Below are 20,749 nucleotides of genomic sequence, written 5' to 3' on the forward strand. Positions count from 1 at the left end.
TTACTTGCAGTATACGGGCTCTTAGTTACGGCATGCAGAACCTTGTTCCCTGACCAAGGATCGAACCCAGGCCCCCTGCATTGGGAGCGCAGCATCTTAACCACTGGACCACCAGGGAAGTCCCGTAAATATCCTGTTTTTCATCAAACTTTTACCCACTAGTTTTAGCATCCATTGAGGAGTCTTGCATGAATCAGTTATTACTATGATGGTTGCCAAATGGTAATTTTCTAACTCTATCATTCCTTCTACATTTATTACTTATCACTCTATTTTATAAGGGAGAGTTTTTCCTTTTGCTTCATTTATTATTTACTAGTATATTTATATCAGTATGGACTGGTGTATTCTTATTTTATTCAGTGTGTTATAATCCATTGCTATGATTATTTGAGGCTTCAGTCACTTCAGAACTGGCCACTGGCCAGTGAAAGCCCTTCAAACCCACTCCTGCATCTTTCCAACAAATACCCATCACTAGGTAAACTATTCCTCACTTTCTGGCACAAGATGTCCCAGGTTCATTCCCAGCCTTAGCCATGGAATTAGGCATTTCTCCAAGGAACCCATCCGTGTTCCTTTTACTGCAGAATAATGTCTAGAAAATAAGGTCTGGGCACTAACTGTACTCACTGCTACTACTAGGGTGTCATTGCTGCTACCCCTTGTCAATGGACAGAATTAAGAAAAATATATATTTTATATCTACATATCTATATTAAAAACCATGTATTCAACACTGATAACTGCCATTTCCAATCCAGTATATCAGGGTTTGATCTCACCTCACTCCTTTCTGTATTATGTAAATTCCCTTCTCCAACATAAGAAAATTTGACTCCAATAAACTACCCTATATGTGCTGCTTCTTATATTTTATTTTTAAGGTTTTTGTTTGCCCAATCTTCGTTGATATGAATATATGATTTCAAAAGTCAGAACTACACAGAAAGACATACTCGAATAACTGTTACATCCTCCAACCTTTCCACTGCATTTCCATGCAAGGCTTTGTAAACAGCCAGTCCCATTTGTTTCTGAGATATCCTTCTGGTGCTTCTTTTTATAAAAATAAGCTCATACATATTTTTAATTTTTCTTTTTTATAAAAATGTAGTATATGGCAAATACTCTTTTGTACTTTGCTTTTTTTTGTATTTTGCTTTTTTATAACATACAATTTATCTTGAAAACCACTTGGAAATATCTTGTATCAAATCATAAAAATCTTCCTTAAGCTGTACAGTATTCTATTATGTGGATATACTACAGTTTATTCAAGAACTCTTTTATGTATGGACGTTTAAGATGTTTCCAACATTTTACAATCACATATAATACTGCAGTGAATAATACTGTGAATAAATATTTGTTTATTGTCAGAGATGTATCTTCAAGGTGAAGTCCTAGAAATGTAATTATGGAGTTTTATTGGATATTGCCAAATTCTCTTCCACAACAGCTGTAACAATTTATATTCCCACCAACAATATAAGACAGTGCTTGTTTCCTGCAGCCTCACAAATTGAATATGTACTCATATTTCTTAATTTTAGCCATCCTGATAGGCTATAAATGGTATGTTACTATAGATTTATATCCTGTGTGTGTGTATGTGTAAATATTTTATGTTACTATAGATTTATATAATGTGTGTGTGTAAATTCTGATTATGCTTTATCCATTTTTCTATTGCATGTTTTTTTCTTTTTTGTGGTACGCGCGCCTCTCACTGTTGTGGCCTCTCCCGTTGCAGAGCACAGGCTCCAGATGCGCAGGCTCAGCGGCCATGGCTCACGGGCCCAGCCACTCCGTGGCATGCGGGATCCTCCCAGACCAGGGCATGAACCCTTGTCCCCTGCATCAGCAGGCGGACTCTCAACCACTGCACCACCAGGGCAGCCCCTATTGCATGTTGTGGTCTCCTTCCCACCCACCCTATCCCTAAGTTACAAGAGTTCTTTATATGTTAGTGATTTTAGCCATTTACCTGTGATATACGTTGCAAATATGTTCACCTAGAATGTTACTTCTCTTTTGTCTTTCCTTATTGTGCCTTTTGCCATACATAAAAAATTCACTGTGAAGTCATATTTATCAACTTTTACTGCCTCTGGTAATTTTACCTCTGGTAAAATACTCTGGTAAAAGTATTTCTTTTAATACTTGCATGGTTATGAATTTTCCTTTTAGATTAGATCTCTGATCCATTTGGAGTTTATTCCAGTGTATGTCTAATTTTTTATTTATCAAAATGGCTATCGAGTTGTCCCAGCACCATGTATTAAAAAGTACATCTTTAACTCCAGTAATTTGAGAAGCCATATACTTTATCATATATTAAACTGCCAAATGTATTTGAGTCTCTTTCTGGACTTTTCCTGTTCTATCACACTGGTTTCTCTTCTATTCATGTACCAGTACTATACTGTTTTAATTATAGAGGCTTTACAGTATCTTTAATATCAGTTAGGTAAAACTGTGAACTTTATGCCAATAAATTTGACAACTTAGATAAAATAGAAAAACTCCTTGAAGAACATAAACTACCAAAGCATAATCAAGAAGAAATAGATAACCTATTCAGCCCTATATCTATTAAGAGACTTAATATAAAGAAAACTCCAGGACCAGCTGGCTTCATGAGGGCATTGCAATAAATATTTAAGGAGAAAATTAGTCAATACTCCACAGACTTTTCCAGGAAATTAAAGAGCAGAGACTATGTCCCAAATCATTTATAAGGTGGTCAGCATTACCCTACACCAAAATCAAGCAAAAATATTATATGAAAAGAAAACTATATGCCAATATACTTCAGGAACACTGACGTAAAAGTTCCTAACAAAATTTTAGAAAATCAAATCCAATAATAAATAATAAGAAAACTATATCATATCTGAATTGGCTTTATCACAAGAATGCAAGGCTGGTTCAGTATTAAAAAACTGATCAAGGGACTTCCCTGGCGGTCCAGTGGTTAGGACTCCGCTCTTCCAATGCAGTGGGTGCGGGTTCGATCCCTGGTTGGGGAATTAAGATCCCACATGTTGCACTGCGTGGCCAAAAAATAAAATAAAAAATAAAAATTTTTTTTTAAATTAAAAAAAACTGATCAAAGGGGAATTCCCTAGCAGCCCTGTGGTTAGGGCTCCATGCTTCCACTGCAGGGGGAACAAGTTTGATCCCGGTTGGAGAACTAAGATCCCTGCTGCATGCTGCGCAGCATGGACAAAACAAAATAAAACAAAACAAAACAAACTGATCAAAGCAGTTCACTATATCAATGACGAGAAACTACATGATGATCAATGGATAAATAAGATGTGGTATATATATACAATGGAATACTACTTAGCCATAGAAAAGACAAAATCTTGCCATTTAAGACAACATGGGGACTTCCCTGGTGGTCCAGTGGTAAAGACTCCGCCTTACAACACGGGGGACTCGGGTTCAATCCCTGGTCAGGGAACTGGGGTGCCACATGCCACAAGGCAGCTGGGCCCACGCGCCACAAATACTGAGCTCGCACACCTCAACAAGAGCCTGCATGCTGCAAAATACAGAGCCCACGCGCTCTGGAACCCGCATGCCACAACTACAGAGCCCATGCACCCTGGAGCCTGCATGCCACAACTAGAGAAGAGAAAAACCTGCATGGCACAACTAGAGGGAAGCCCGCGCACCACAAGGAAGAGCCCACATGCCTCAACGAAAGATCCCACGCGCCTCAATGAAGATCCCATGTGCCACAACTAAGACCCAATGCAGCCAAAAATAAATAAAATAAATAATAAATTAATCTTAAATAAAAGAAGACAACATGGGTGGATATGCTAAGTGAAATCAGTCAGACGAAGAAAGACAAATCCTGCATGATTTCACTCATATGTGTAATATAAAAAACAAAACAAAAACAAAATAAATGAACAAACTAAGCCAAACAAAAACAAACACATAGATACAGAGAACAAAGTCGTGGCTACCAGAGAGGAAGGAAGGGGGGCATCAGAGGAAGAAATGGGTAAACAGGATCAACTGTATGATGAGGGATAAAAAATAAATTTTTGGTGGTAAGCACGCTGTAGTGTATACAGAAGTAGAAATATAATGTTGCACACATGAAACGTATATAATGTTATAAACCAATGTTACCTTGATAAAAAATAAACTAAAAATATAAAGTGAAAAGTTGGAAAAAATAGAGGAGGGGTTAAATATAAGTTATCATACAATGGAATTCAACTGTTAAAAAGTGAGGTAGAGATGATACACTTGCAATGGGTGATTTTTCAATTAAGCTGTTTAAAAAGTGAAAAATTAATTAATCAGGTAGTGTTACAAAAAATAAAGAAAAACTATATGATCATCTCAGTTTATGAAGAAAAAGCATTTGATAAAATTTCACAACCATTCATGGTAAAAAGCTCTCAACAAAGTATGAACAGAGGAAATTTCTCAAGAAACTGAAAAAAGAAGAGCAAATTAAACGCAAGAAATATTAGATAAGAGCCAAAATCAATGAAATTGAAACAAAAAAAAGCAATAGAGGGGGCTTCGCTGGTGGCGCAGTGGTTGAGAGTTCGCCTGCCGATGCAGGGGACGCGGGGTTCGTGCCCCAGTCCGGGAAGATCCCACATGCCGTGGAGCGGCTGGGCCCATGAGCCATGGCTGCTGAGCCTGCGCGTCCAAAGCCTGTGCTCTGAACAGGAGAGGCCACAACAGTGATAGGCCCGCGTACCACACACACAAAAAAAAAAAAAAAAAAGCAATAGAGAAAAAACAATAAAATCAAAGGCTGCTTCTCGGAAAAGATCAATAAAATGTATAAACCTCTAACCAGACTGATCAAGAAAAAAGAGAATTACTAAATTCAGGAACAACAGAGGGAACATCACTATGCATCCTAGACATTAAAAGGAAAATAAAGGAGTATTATGAATTTTATGCCAATAAATTTAATAACTGAGATGAAATGGACAAATGTCTTTGAAAGAGAAACATTATCAAAGCAGTCTCTAAAGAAATATATAACCTGAATAGTCCCACATCTATTAAAGAAATTTAGTTTATACTTAAAAACCTTCCAACAACAGCAAAAAAATCCAGACCCAGACAAGCTTCACTGTCACATTCTAGCAAACATTTAAGAAAAGAAATAACACCAATTCTATACAAAATTTTCCAGAAACTAGACGAGGGAATAGTTCCCAACTCGTTTTAAGGCCAGCATAGCCCTGATACCAAAAACATACAAAAGCATCACAAAAAAAGAAAACTACAGACCAACATCCCTCATAAACACAGATGCAAAAATCCTTAACAAAACATTAGCAAACCGAATCCAGCAATATATAAAAAGTTTAATACACCATGACCATGTGGAGCTTATCCCAGAAATGCAAGGCTGGCACAACATTCCAAAACTCAATCAGTGTGATTCAATAGATAAAATCTTGGGTCATGGAAGCCTGAAATCTAGGGCAGGATAAGAACGGGTTATACCCTTGACATTTTACATGCCTGTGTCACCACCTTGCACAATTCCAAAGGCATCATTTATATTGAAGTCTTTGTGTTCTACACGAATCATACCCCTGGCACTGTGCAATATAGTGGTATTGCAAATGTGTAAAACGGTTTACCAAAAGGCAATGCAACCTTGAGTTGGACTAACGGAAATGAAAGATCCAGATGAACAGATTTTATTTTCCAGACATTACACTTGGCCCTGTTCACACAATACCTGGAATATTCTACCTAGTCCTGAACTCCAATACTTCCAAGAGGGCTAACGAATTTCACTACAGAACCAAAGTAATAATGGCAAAAGAGTTCTAAACATTTTACATGAAAGGAGTTGAAGAAACTGGAAATGTTTAACCTTCAGAAGGAAGGACCTATGGAGTATACAATATAATTATATGCCTTTATTTTCTATGCCCTGAAGACTGTCAATTCCCTGAGGGCAGAATCCATGCCCTATTTATCTGTGTATTGCAAATACCTATCACTGGTCCTGGAACCCACTAAGTACTCACATGTATGAGGGGTTCAAGAACAGGAAAAACTAAACTTTAATACTAGAAGTCAGTGGTTGCTCTGCAGTGAGGAAGGGAGAAAGAAATGATAGGAAAGGGCATTACGGCACTGTTACATTTTACAGCATCTTGTCAAATGTACCCCTTCTCCCCAGAGCTGTAAAGTTTTTATCTCATTAGCTTGAATTGGGCATGGGCCGGTTCTTGATTGGTGTATACTAATTACAACTCTCCTGGACTGGGAGTCAACAGAACCACAGGGTTTGACCCTGGAGGAATTATGGAAAGAACACTGGAGAGATGATTACAATACCCACAAGCCCCACCACCGGACTAGCCAATTCACTCTGGTGATGAAATGAAATGACAGATACCACAGCAAGATGATTCTCATGTTCAGAAATGGCGTTTAAATTATTAACGATGATGTTAGACATCGGCAGAATTCATCCAAATTTCACAAATAATCTAAATTGTACATGTACTGCTCTTTACAGTGTTTTCCTAAAAAACTCTTTGAAAGTATATTCCTGAAAGTTAATATTTTCCAACAACTTGTATTATAATTTCAAAGTGTAACTGAAATGCCCCAAATAAACACTTTATTGACAAAATCAACTTTAAAACTCTTAGCATACAACAGGAAAACACATGCTGCCAAAGGGCATATAGCCTGGTGCTCAGGTATGCAAACAAAAGCAACACACAGGACCCTGGGCAAGTCACTCCCCTTCCATGGTTTCCTCATCTAGCAAATAATAAACAAATGAATAAATAATAAAACAGATGGTCTCTCCTGCTAAACAAAAAGTTCAGGTATTTTCCAATGCCTGGCAAGTAGCTAGGACATCCAGTCCTTTAGACATGGAAGAACATCCAGTATAGTCACTGACAACTTGATGCAAACCCTCTTAAGACTTCATAGGTTAACAAATGAAGAAATCCTATTCCTCGATATAAAATATATATATCTCTATTGGATTTTATTTTATTAAAAAAAATTTTTTTTGGCTGCGCCGCACGGCATCAGTTCCCCGATCAGGAATCAAACCCGGGCCCCCGGCAGTGAAAACACTGAGTCCTAACCACTGGACTGCCAGGGAATTATCGCTGTATCATATTTTTAAAGGCAGTTCTTTACAATATAGGTCCTCACCTAGTTAGGCTTCCCAGACTCAATTTTTATAAAACCTCACACTTATTTAACATATGTATATATGGGATTATTTGAGGCCCGATATGTACTATAGGAACTTTAGAGTGGTTTTCCCACAAGTAGAAAATTAGTACACATTTATATAATAATAAAACCCCATTTAAACATATTTACAGGTAGGGACTTCCCTGGTGGCACAGTGGATAAGACTTCACGCTCCCAATGCAGGGGCCCTGGTTCCATCCCCGGTCATGGAACTAGATCCCACATACATGCCGTGACTAAGAGTTCGCATGCCACAACTAAGGAGCCCACCTGCCGCAACTAAGACTCAGCATAATGAAATAAATAAATAAACATATTTATAGGTTAAAATCAATCCCGTAATATCTAACAACTTCACAAAATAAAAGCTAGATATGGGAGAACATTCAGACTACTGCTTTTCCCAACAATCATATTTGTAAAAGCTCTAGTGGATACAGGATAAAAGAATCAATAAGACGGAGAAATTGTGCAAATATACACACAAAATGAAATTATATACAGACCTTTTTTCAGCCGGGGTTTTAGAGATTCAGCAGATGCAGGAAACTGAGTTCTCTGAAATGAAAGAAGTCTGTTAAAACACCACCATAAATCTTGCTAGCTTAAAGAAGCATTAAAATAACAATCATCAATAGCTCTCCAATCATGCAAATAATCCATTACCTGCATACATGTACAAAGAATTATTTTGAATATAGTTTAAAAAACAAATGTCAGGTCATACTTGTGCTGTCCAAACTATTAATAATGTATAATTCATATTTATAATATGTAATTACTTACAGTATATACTTATTTTAATTATAATGCATGATATAATGTATACAAATTAATGTCAACATATTAGTATTATACTTAATGCTATACTTCTTAGCAGCCAACCAAAAAAGTGATAATTTTGATAAGAGGAAGCTTATGAGGTCATCTACACAGAGATGCTCTAGCACTCAGCTCTAGGAGGGAGTATTTTAAAAGGGTCATTATTTAATATTATAGATACTATACTGTACTATAACTTCACAGAAAATCTTCAAATGAATTTGTCTTTTATTTACCTCCCATGTTATATATGATAAGGTATGATATAAGCAAAAATAATGGCTGAACATTTCCAGAAGTATACGAGACACACTAATCTTTAGATTCTGGATGCTCAACCAATTCTAACCAAGTTAAATGAAAATAAATCCACACTTTAGATACATCATAGGGACATGCACAGGGACAATAATAAGTTCTTAAAAATAACCAAAGAAAAATAATATCACCAGATTACCTGCAACGAAAGGACAGTTAGATTGACAGCTGACTTCTCAACAATTAAAAATGGAAGATAATATCATATGACATTATCAGAATAACTATCCCCAAGAGTAAAGTACTAAGTAAAACGAATATTAACCTAGACATGAGATCACCAAACTATGGCTCACAGGTCAGATACAGCCTATGTTTATGTGGTCCACAAGCTAAGAATAATTTTTATATTTTTCATGGTTAAGAAAAATTTTAACAATATTTTATAACACATGAAAATTATATAAAATTCAAACTTCAGTGTCTACAACCAAAATTTTATCACAACAGTCACACTCACGTGTTTACATGTTGCCTATAGTTGCTTCCGCTCTACAAATGCAGAGTTGATTTACTTGTGACAGACAATATATGGCCCATGAAGCTCAAACTATTTACTATTGGCCCCTTAAAAAACAGTTTGCCAACCCCCAATCTGAACTCTTACACGAATCAAAACTAACGTTCACGAACAATAGCAAATTTTAAGAGGCTTTCAGACAAATAAAATTTGACTTTTTAGAATCCCTAAATAAACTTTTAATGGACATATTTACATTAGGAGAAAGGAAAACAACCCCAGAAGGAAGGAGTGGAACAAGCAAAGGAATTGGTAAAATATGGACATATATTATAAGCATCTACTTACTGAATAAAACAAAGTATAATTTGTGGTGCTGAACTGAGAAACACAAAAACTAAAAAACTGAACGGCATGAATTGGCAGAAAGCAAAGGGTAACAAAACATTCGATGATCCCTGTATTATTCAGGTTTACGTTTGAACTTTAAGTTAAATATCTATTATTTTTAAGAATCTGGATACTCACTTAAGGAAGATTAAAGTAAGAAAAGAAGAAAAAAATGAAATTCTCTAGTTAAAAGGCAGATTATCAGAATGGATTTTTTTTTAATCTAGATATATGCTATCTGTATGCAGATATCAGAATGCAGAGAAAGCTCTGACCCTCTGAAGATGCTGGGCTGGCAGGTTCATGCTGCTGATTAGCAGGTGTGTTAACAAGCTTTCTAGAACCTATCTGGGGTGAGGAAGAGGGCTCTGGGGAAAAAAAGACTTCTAATGTTAAGAATAGCTAAGGAACTTCCCTGGTGGCACAGTGGTTAAGAATCCACCTGCCAATGCAGGGGACACAGGTTTGATCCCTGGTCCGGGAAGAGCCCACATGCCACGGAGGAACTAAGCCCGTGAGCCACAACTACTGAGCCTGCGCTCTAGAACCCTCGAGTCACAACTACTGAAGCCCGCATGCCTAGAGCCCGTACTCTGCAACAAGAGAAGCCACCGCAATAAGAAGCCCACACACCACAACGAAGAGTAGCCCCCGCTCTCCATGGCTAGAAAAAGCCTGTGTGCAGCAACACAGACCCAACGCATCCAAAAATAAATAAATAAATGAATAAATGTATTAACCAAAAAAATCTGGGTACTCACTTAAGGAAGATTAAAGTAAGAAAAGAAGGAGAAAAAATGAAATTCTCTGGTTGAAAGATTATAAGAATGGATTTTTTTTAAATCTAGATATGTGCTATCTGTATAAAGAAACATCTAAAACATACGGTCAAAGGAAAACAAAGTAAAAGGATGAGAACAGATACAGCAGGAAAACAGAAGCAAAAAGAAAAAGTAGCAGTATTAGCACTGAGACAAAATAGACTTCAAGAAAAAAACCTTCATCAGGAAAATGAAAACAAATTAAAATAGACTGAATATTAAAATGGAAAGAGCAAATTTTAAAAACTTTAAAAAATACACTATACATAGAGAATCCTAAAGATGCTACCAGAAAACTACTAGAGCTAATCAATGAATTTGGTAAAGTAGCAAGATACAAAATTAATGCACAGAAATCTGTTGCACTCCCACACACTAATGATAAAAAATCTGAAAGAGAAGTTAAGGAAACACTCCCATTTACCACTGCAACAAAAAGAATAAAATACCTAGGAATAAATCTACCTAAGGAGACAAAAGACCTCTATGCAGATAACTATAAGACACTGATGAAAGAAATTAAAGATAATACCAACAGATGGAGAGATATACCATGTTCTTGGATTGGAAGAATCAACATTGTGAAAATGACTAAACTACCCAAAGCAATCTACAGATTCAATGCAATCCTTAACAAACTACCAATGGCATTTTTCACAGAACTAGAACAAAATATTTCAATTTGGGGCTTCCCTGGTGGCGCAGTGGTTGAGAGTCCGCCTGCCGATGCAGGGAACATGGGTTCGTGCCCCAGTCCGGGAAGATCCCACATGCCGCGGAGCGCCTGGGCCCATGAGCCATGGCCGCTGAGCCTGCGCATCTGGAGCCGGGAGAGGCCACAACAGTGAGAGGCCCACGTACCGTATAAAAAAAAATTTCACAATTTGTATAGAAACACAAAAGACCCCGAATAGCCAAAGCAATCTTGAGAAAGAAAAAAGGAGCTGGAGGAATCAGACTCCTGGGCTTCAGACTATACTACAAAGCTACAGTAATCAAGACTGTATGGTACTAGCACAAAAATAGAAATATAGATCAATGGAACAGGACAGAAAGCCCAGAGATAAACCCACGCACATATGGTCACCTTATTTTTGATAAAGGAGGCAAGAATATAAAATGGAGAAAAGACAGTCTCTTCAATAAGTGGTGCTGAGAAACTGGACAACTACATGTAAAAGAATGAAATTAGAACACTCCCTAACACCATACACAAAAATAAACTCAAAATGGATTAAAGACCTAAATATAAGGCCAGACACTATAAAACTCTTAAAGGAAAACATAGGCAGAACACTCTATGACATAAATCACACAAAGATCCTTTTTGACTCACCTCCTAGAGAAATGGAAATAAAAACAAAAATAAACAAATGGGACCTAATGAAACTTAAAAGCTTTTGCACAGCAAAGGAAACCTTAAGCAAGACGAAAAGACAACCCTCAGAATGGGAGAAAATATTTGCAAACGAAGCAACTGACAAAGGATTAATCTCTAAAATATACAAGCAGCTCATGCACATCAATATCAAAAAAACAAACGACCCAATCCAAAAATGCGCAGAAGACCTAAACAGACATTTCTCCAAAGAAGATATACAGATTGCCAACAAACACATGAAAGGATGCTCAACATCACTAATCATTATAGAAATGCAAATCAAAACTACAATGAGGAATCACTTCACACCAGTCAGAATGGCCATCATCAAAAAATCTACAAACAATAAATGCTGGAGAGGGTGTGGAGAAAAGGGAACCCTCTTGCACTGTTGGTGGGAATGTAAACTGATACAGCCACTATGGAGAACAGTATGAAGGTTCCTTAAAAAACTAAAAACAGAACTACCATACAGCATATCCCACTACTGGGCATATACCCTAAGAAAACCATAATTCAAAAAGAGGCACGTACCACAATGTTCATTGCAGCACTATTTACAATCGCCAGGACATGGAAGCAACCTAAGTGTGCATCGACAGATGAATGGATAAAGAAGATGTGGCACATATATACAATGGAATATTACTCAGCCATAAAAAGAAACAAAATTGAGTTATTTGTAGTAAGGTGGATGGACTTAGAGTCTGTCATACAGAGTGAAGTAAGTCAGAAAGAGAAAAACAAATACCATATACTAACACATATATATGGAATCTAAAAAAGAAAAAAAAATGTTTCTGAAGAACATAGGGTCAGTACAGGAATAAAGACACAGATGTATAGAATGGACCTGAGAACACAGGGAGGGGGAAGGGTAAGCTGGGACGAAGTGAGAGAGTGGCATGGACATATATACACTACCAAATGTAAAATAGCTAATGCGAAGCAGCCACATAGCACAGGGATATCAGCTCGGTGCTTTGTGACCACCTAGAGGGGTGGGGTAGGGAGGGTGGGAGGGAGACGCAAGAGGGAGGAGATATGGGGATATATGTATATGTATAGCTGATTCACTTTGTTGTAAAGCAGAAACTAACACACCATTGTAAAGCAATTATACTTCAATAAAGATGTTAAAAAATACATAAGGTAGGGAAGGATTACTTCCAACAAGATATAAAAGCACAAACCAATTAAGAAAAGATCTAAACATTCAACTACATTAAAATTAATAACTTCTGGGGACTTCCCTGGCAGTCCAGTGGTTAGGACTTGGTGCTTTCACTGCCAGTGTCCCTGGGTTCAACCCCTGGTTGGGGAACTAAGACCCCATAAGCTGCGCAGCTCAGCCAAAAAAAAAATAATAATAATAATAATAATAACTTCTGTTCCAAAGAAGAAATAAAGACAGAAGACTAAGAGAAGATATTTGCAATACAAAACAAAACCAAAAAATGACAAAGAATTAACAGCCCACAACTATAAATAACTATAAATCAATAAGAAAAACAAATAATGAGGTAGAAAAATAAGCAAAACATAAGAACCAGGCATTGCACAGAAAAGGAAATGGAAACAACCAGTGATGCTCTGCCTAATTACTAATCAGGGAAATGTAAATTACTATCACATTAAGACCTCATTTCATATCCACCATGTTGACAAAATTTAAAGCTATATCAAGGAGCAACAGGAGCTGGTGGTAGAAGCATAAATTGTTACAATCACCGCAGAACCTCCCATAAGTTATAAAGTTGAAGATGTACGTAGCCCAGAAACCAGCAATCCACTTCGAGGAATACCCTGGGGAAATTCTTAGATCAGGAGACATATATGAGTGTTCATAGCCAGGTCTGAGATACTCTTACTCCTTAAATTTTGCACCCTAAGCGCTTCAGTTGCCTTACCCTAGTCTTGGCCCTGTTCATAGCAGCATTCTTTTTTTTAAATTAAAAACCAGAAGGAAAAAAAAAGTTGAACTTACAGAAACAGAGAGTAGAAAAGTGCTTGCCAGGGTTAAGGATGAATGTGGTCTAAGGATCTAATGTATAACATGGTGACTATAGTTGATAACATTGTACTGTATATTTGAAATTTAAGAATATAGAATTTAACTGTTCTCACACACAAAATAGTTATACATGTGAGGTGATGAGTGTATTTAATTAACTCAGTGGTGGGAATCCTTTCACTGTGTGTGTGTTTATAAAATCCTCATGTTGTACACTAACTTTATTTGTCAATTATACCTCGCTAAAGCTGGAAAAAAATCAGAAATAACTCAAATCTCTATCTAATAGAATGGACATATTGTAGCATTTCCCTATAATGAGATACTTCACAGCATTAAAAAATGAAAAAAACAAAACATTAATTTTTTTAAATCAATACATTGTTTAAGGGTATTAAGTATGATAAAAGCTATAAAGAAAACCAAAAGCCCAGTGGGTAAGACTCTGCACTTACAATGCAGGGTGCCCAGGTTCGATCCCTGGTTGGGGAACTAGATCCCACACACATGCTGCAACTAAGAAGTACGCATGCCACAATGAAGATCCCGCATGCCACAACTAAGACCCGGTGCAGCCAAAAAATAATAATAAATAAATAAATGAATAAAATTTTTTTTTGCGGTATGCGGGCCTCTCACTGCTGTGGCCTCTCCTGTTGCGGAGCACAGGCTCCGGATGCGCAGGCTCAGCAGCCATGGCTCACGGGTCCAGCTGCTCCGCAGCATGTGGGATCCTCCCAGACCGGGGCAAGAACCCGCGTCCCCTGCATTGGCAGGCGGACTCTCAACCACTGCACCACCAGGGAAGCCCTGAATAAAAAATTTTTTAAAAAGAAAACCAAAAGAATAATTAACATAAAATTGAGGAAAGAGATCATTTTTGACGGAGGAGGAAAATGAGGTAGGGGAGACATTTAGGTTTCAAAGGTTTTTTTTTGTGTTTTTTATGTATTTATTTATTTTTGGCTGCATTGGGTCTTCATTGCTGTGTGCAGGCTTTCTCTAGTTGCGGTGAGTGGGGACTACTCTTTGTTGCGGTGCCCGGGCTTCTCACTGCAGTGGCTTCTCTGGTTGCGAAGCACGTGCTCTAGGCACGCGGGCTTCAGTAGTTGTGGCTTGCGGGCTCTAGAGTGCAGGCTCAGTAGTTGTGGCGCACAGGCTTAGTTGCTCTGCGGCATGTGGGATCTTCCTGGACCAGGGCTCAAACCCATGTCCCCTGCACTGGCAGGTGGATTCTTAACCACTGTGCCACCAGGTAAGCCCCAAAGTTATTTTTAATGACTCATTTCTTAACATGTGAGGTAGGAACACAAGTTTTCATTATAGAGTTGATGCTTGAACAACAGGGGTTTGAACCTTGAATGTCCACTTATATACGGATTTTATTCAATAGTAAATACTACAGTGCTACATATTCCAAGGTTGGTTGAATCCACAGATGCAAGGGAACTGGGGATAGGGAGGGCCACTGTAAGTTTTACTTAGATTTTCAACTGTGCAGAGGATCAGTGCCCTTAATCCCCATGTTGTTCCTAGGTCAACAGCATTGTTCTTTAAAACTTACAAATAACCTTTTATTCATTCTTTTAGAAGTATGATATATTTCATAGCAACCAAAAAATCCTCAAAATAAAAGAGAATACATAATTTGTTCTTTTAGCTATTTTATTACCTTGATTTAACATATACAGAAATCTTAATAATAAAAGAAATAACCCATTTTTAAATGGGCAAAAGATCTGTAGAGACACTTCAAAGAGATATAGATGCATAAGCACATTAAAAAATATTGAATATCATTATTCATTAGGGAGATACAAATTAAAATCACAATAACCACTACTACACATCCACTAGAATGGCTAAAATCAAAAAGACTGACAATACCAAGTGATGACAAGGGTGTGGAAAAACTGAATCCCTCATACACTGCTCATGGGAATGTAAAACGGTAGAGTATAGCCACTTTAGAAAACAGTTTAGCAGGTTTTTTTTAAAAACATAAATTTACCATACAACCCAGCAATTACTCTCCTAGAGAAATGAAAACATATGCATGCAAAGATTTGCATGCCAGTAACAATAGTGACATTATTCAAATAACCAAAAACAGGAAACAATTCAAATGTCCATCAATTTGTGGATAAACAAAATGTGTATGTTCATATAGTGGAATTCCATATAGTGGAATTCTGCTTAGAAATAAAAAGTTACAAACTACTGCTAAATACAACAATATGAATGAACCTTAAAACACATACTAAGTGATTCCATTACATGAAACTGTAGAAAAGGCAAAACTACGCAGACAGAAAGCAGATCAGCCATGGGCTGGGGTTAGGATTAGAGATTGGCTGCAAGTGGTTACAAGGGAACTTTCTGGACTGACAGACAGATGTAACTGGATCATGGTGACAATTGTTCAACTATAAAAATTTACTAAAGCTGACCAAACTGCATACTTAAAATAGGTAAATTTTATGGTATGTGTATTATACCTCAACAAAGCTGTTTTTTCTAATATTTATTTATTTATTTGGCTGCACCAGGTCTTAGTTGTGGCATGTGGGATTTTCGTTGCTGCATGCGGGATCTTCAGTTGCAGCAAGTAGAATCTTTTAGCTATGGCATGCGGGATCTAGTTCCCTTATCAGGGATCCAACCTGGGCCCCCTGCATTGCAAGCGCAGAGTCTTAGCCACTGGACCACCAAGGAAGTCCCTCAGCTATTTTTATAATGTAAAAGAACCCTTTTTTTTTTTTTAATCTAACTGGGATTTTTTTTTTTACTTTGGGGAAAAGTAAGAATCTTAAAGGGTCAAAAAGCATTTTCATGAGTCAGCAATGCTTTCTTCTGCACAAAGCAGAATTAAAATAAATTATAATTTTTTGATGAGTCTCTTTCTCAAAAGATCTTCCAGGACATTCTGAGATACAAAGGATTCTATTAGCCCACTCAATCTCATTCATAACTGGGATATATATAGAATAAGTTCTTTACTTTTTTTGGTTCTTTCATTTTTAAGTATTCTGTGATGATTTATTCATCTAACAAATATCCATGTAGCACTTGATATGTGCTAGGCACTATATCTGAGCCAAATCAACTAGTGCAGTAGTAATTTTTGCTTTCTGTTCTGAAAGGTTTAATCTTTTAATTTACAGGAAGATTGATGGGTATTTATACAAATATACCAAAAAATAGTAATTAGGGAGTTATAAAAATGTTTATAAGTATAAAGCATAGAAACCAGAATTATTTGCTTGTTTTTTTAAGATCTCTAAACTATTTATTACATATTCTTAAATAAAACATAAATATCAGTCCCTCGTTTTCCTAAGGAATAGGTAATAATCCTCAGTAGTTTGGTAGCATATTAGAATTTCTGTGTGTCCCACCTTGAACTAGTTTTACTCCATTTTGTTGGGATGTCTCCTAGTCTCAAGGCCTTTGCTGCAGAATTCTTAGATTTTTACTTATGAATTTGTTCAAAATTCTCTGAGTTTTAAGTCTTTTAGTCTTCTCTCATCCACATCTATGTATATCCATATATATAGATCTACATGTTTTTCCTTTGTGTCACAAACAGATAACAAAATATACCCTTGTTAAAAACAAGACAACAGGCCCAACATGGAATCATATTTGCTAAGCCTCATGTCACCAAACGGAGACTTAATTACAGTTTCAGCTCTCCCAGAAATGGAATTTTAAACCAGTCAATCAGGAGTCATCTGATCAGCCCTAGTTATATAAAATGACTGATAAACCTCTGCTAACCCCTAAAGGAAAGTGACCTTGCAATAACCAAGGCACTTTTTGTCTGTAACTTCCTTGTTCCTGCTCCTTGTTGCCTATAAAAGTATTCTATTTTGTACAGCTCCTCAGAGCTCCTTTCTATCTGCTAGACTGGATGCTGACTGATTTGTGAATCACTGAATAAAGCCAAGTTGAACTTTCTTTTTTTTAACACCCCACTCCACAACTAGCTTTTATTTAAATGTAAACCATGGAAATCTCTCCACATCGACGTATATAGTTCTAACATTCTTTTTAATGGCTGCATACTATTCCTCAGTGTGGGCATATCAGAAGTCATCCATTACCCTACTAATGGGCATTCACTTTGTTTCCAGCTTTTTGCCATTATAAACAGTACTGCAATGAGTACCTTGGACTGGGTGCTTATGTTTTGCTTTTATTTCAATGGGATACAGGTCTAGGAGTGGCACTGCGAAGTCCTTTTAATTCTATTACAAGATGCCATATCACTTCCAAAAAGAATAAATTTCAAATTTCCATGCAGTGGTAACCTGAAAGATGAGTTACTATAAATATAACACTGCTAGCATTAAACTTGATAATAATGGAAATGATTTGTTAACTTGCAGCTGAAGTGCTAAAGTCATATCAAAAAAAAAAGCTGGACTTCGCTGGTGGCACGGTTATTAAGAACCCGCCTGTTAGGCTTCCCTGGTGGCACAGTGGTTAAGAATCCGCCTGCCAATGCAGGGTATACGGGTTCGAGCCCTGGTCCGGGAAGATCCGACATGCCGCAGAGCAACTAAGCCCTTGCGCCACAACTACTGAGCCTGCGCTCTAGAGCTCGCGAGCCACAACTATTGAGCCTGCGTGCCACAACTACTGAAGCCCGCACGCCTAGAACCCATGCTCCGCAACGAGAAGCCACTGCAATGACAAGCCCGTGCAACAAAACGAAGAGTAGCCCCCGCTCACCGCAACTAGAGAAAGCCTGCGTGCAGCAACAAAGACCCAACACAGCCAAAAATAAATAAAAAAAAAAAAAAAAAAAAAGAAGAATCCACCTGCCAATGCAGGGGACACGGGTTCGATCCCTGGTCCAGGAAGATCCCACATGCCGCGGAGCAACTAAGACCGTGCGCCACAACTACTGAGCCTGTGCCCTAGAGCCCATGAGCCACAACTACTGAAACCCACGGGCTCAGAGCACGAGCTCCGCAACAAGAGAAGCCACCACAATGAGAAGCCCGCACACCGCAAGGATGTGTAGACCCTGCTCACCGCAACTAGAGAAAGCCTGCATGCAGCAATGAAGACCCAACGCAGCCAAAAATAAATTTTAAAAAAGAACAAAAACGTCATCCTCTTTAATACACTACCAGGGATTCAAAAGTATAGAACAATTCTGCCATCACGTTCCTATTCCGTTCATGAACACCTACCTATACCTGCAGTGAGGACTAGAGGATAAGCTATATTTGCAACAATGTCATGTTACCCTTATACCTTACATTTAAGACTATGTAGCTGAAGTATTTTCTTTAGTATGTTTTCAATGTCTAAACTCTAGAAACATTAATCATGCTTTTAATTTTTTTTTAATTCGTAGCTTAAAAACTTTGCTTTGGGCCTCCTCCTGGTCTGTATTCAGAGTTTTCTAATTACACTATAATAATTTGATTTCGCTGCAAATGAAGAGAGACTAGAAAAAACAAACAGGCCCCCTGACAAGGTAATACTGGCCTTGCTCCCTAGCAGCCAAAACTAAGTTATAAAACAGTCTGTTAAAGGCTGCTACTTTGTCTCCTAAGTTTTCCAGGGGGGTTTTCAAAGGGCAATAAATCCCGAATAAATAACTAAAGTCATTCTAATAAACGCGCAGAACATGCTCTGAAATTCAATATTAAAACAAGGTAGACACGGTTTCACACTTGGAAATTTATAGAAATTAGATCCAATTATGAATTTACGCCTCAAAATTAACTACTACTGGGTCATCCCGAATTCACCTGAGTTACTCTGTATTAGCAGTTCTGTGGAGTTTAAATCAACAACTAACTCAGGCCAGGTGAATTCCTAAACTTGCGAAAACATGCTCTCGCCCCATCCGCAGAAGGTACTGACGCTGAAAGCTTCCAGGATTTGTCTCATTCAATGCCTAATCCAGGGGATTAACAGAAACTGACTCTGCACGGGCGGTAGTGCTTTCTTTCCAAACCTCATGAGACAGAAAACACGGAGCTAGGGAAAGAGCCATTTCCGATGAAAATATCCTAGAGCACCCCAAGAAATACCCCAGTCCTAGCACAGGCCCAGAGCTGCAAAGAACTCAGCAGGGCCCCAGACGGAGCAGTTCCCGGGAGTCGAACCGTGTTGCCCCGGCCACCCCGAGGCGCTCCAGCCCCGGCCACGCATTTCCCCAGCGGCAGCTGCGTGGGACACAGGCCTACCGCCAGCCCCCCTCTCCGCTCCGCCCGGCCCTGCCCAACCCCGCCTGGCAGCCGGGACACCAAGCAGAACCTCAACGCTCACCATCTCGAGTCTTTGCTCAGCCATCTTTGCTCCGCCCGCCGCTGCGAGGCCGGAAGTCGGCGGTTTCCCAAAAAACCAGGCAAACGGAAGTCGTAGGATTGGGGAAGTGGGGAGGGGCCTGAGTAGGGAAAGAAGTAGATCGCCGAGCGGAAAGCTTTGCCTGGGAGGCGAGGGTCTTCTGGAAGCGGGGAAAGGGTTGGGTGCTTTCCTGCGGTCCACTTGGCTCTAAAGGAGCCGGTGAGGGAATGCGCAGCCAGTCGTCCCCTTTATCCCGGCCAGCCCCTACCGCCCTACACCTTTGTGTGGGCGCTGCTTGAGAAACCCCCAACAGCGCTGGGTGGAGTGGCCAGCCACAACTGGGACGGCGGCGCGCCCTCCCGTCGCCTGGCCCTGCTCTGCTTTGATGCCACCCAGCATTTATTTCCAGCGTCTTTCCGGGAGTCCCGGCCCCCAAACCCAAACCCTACGGCGGAGAACCTCATTCTCGCCTTACATAAAAATTCCCTGTTTCTCGGCTGTTTGTCCAACTAAGGTATTAACCGCCTCATCAGCCTCCCACTTCTGTTTACGCTAGAGTTTGCAAATCCGCTGCTGGTGGGCTGCATTTGAAGGCAGTCTTGTTTTGACTGGAAATACTTAAAAACCAGGAGATCTCGCAAGAAAGCCAGAAATCCGGCCTCGGAATAAATAAAGATCGACAATGGGCCTGCATTCCTGCTTGGCGGTAAAATAGATCTGAAAACAGCTGCTACTGTAGTTAGGCATTTGTTGGCCTTTTTGCCACAGTCCTCTCTTCCCAGCACACTTCAGCCGTTTTTACATTACCTTTCTAGCCCCTGCTGTGGTGAATTAAATGCTCAGTCTTTCCACTGGGTGATCGTGGAAATACGTGGGCTTTCGAGTCAAACATGAGTTCCGTATGTGACTACTGCATGACGTGAGCCAGTCATTTCTTTGAGCTTCATTCATTCCAGTACCAGGAGCTATGCGACGAGCGAAATACG

At 38.7% G+C, this 20,749-nt stretch overlaps 1 protein-coding gene across 2 annotated transcripts in view; it reads right to left on the reverse strand.

Annotated features, from left to right (window-relative positions):
- Positions 1-19,779, reverse strand: part of BBS4 (Bardet-Biedl syndrome 4) — a 64,749-nt gene extending 44,970 nt beyond the window's left edge. For both annotated transcript variants that reach the window (XM_060005652.1, XM_060005651.1), the window contains exons 1-2: positions 19,746-19,779; positions 7,752-7,803 (exon numbers count right to left, since the gene is read on the reverse strand). In XM_060005652.1, the coding sequence (XP_059861635.1) occupies positions 7,752-7,803; positions 19,746-19,769 (76 nt within the window). In that variant the 5' untranslated portion in view covers positions 19,770-19,779. The remainder of the gene's footprint in view (positions 1-7,751; positions 7,804-19,745) is intronic.
- Between the last annotated feature and the right edge of the window lie 970 nt (positions 19,780-20,749).

The sequence above is a fragment of the Delphinus delphis genome, chromosome 2, assembly GCF_949987515.2.
Source record: "Delphinus delphis chromosome 2, mDelDel1.2, whole genome shotgun sequence".
NCBI classification, from domain to species: Eukaryota; Metazoa; Chordata; class Mammalia; order Artiodactyla; family Delphinidae; genus Delphinus; species Delphinus delphis.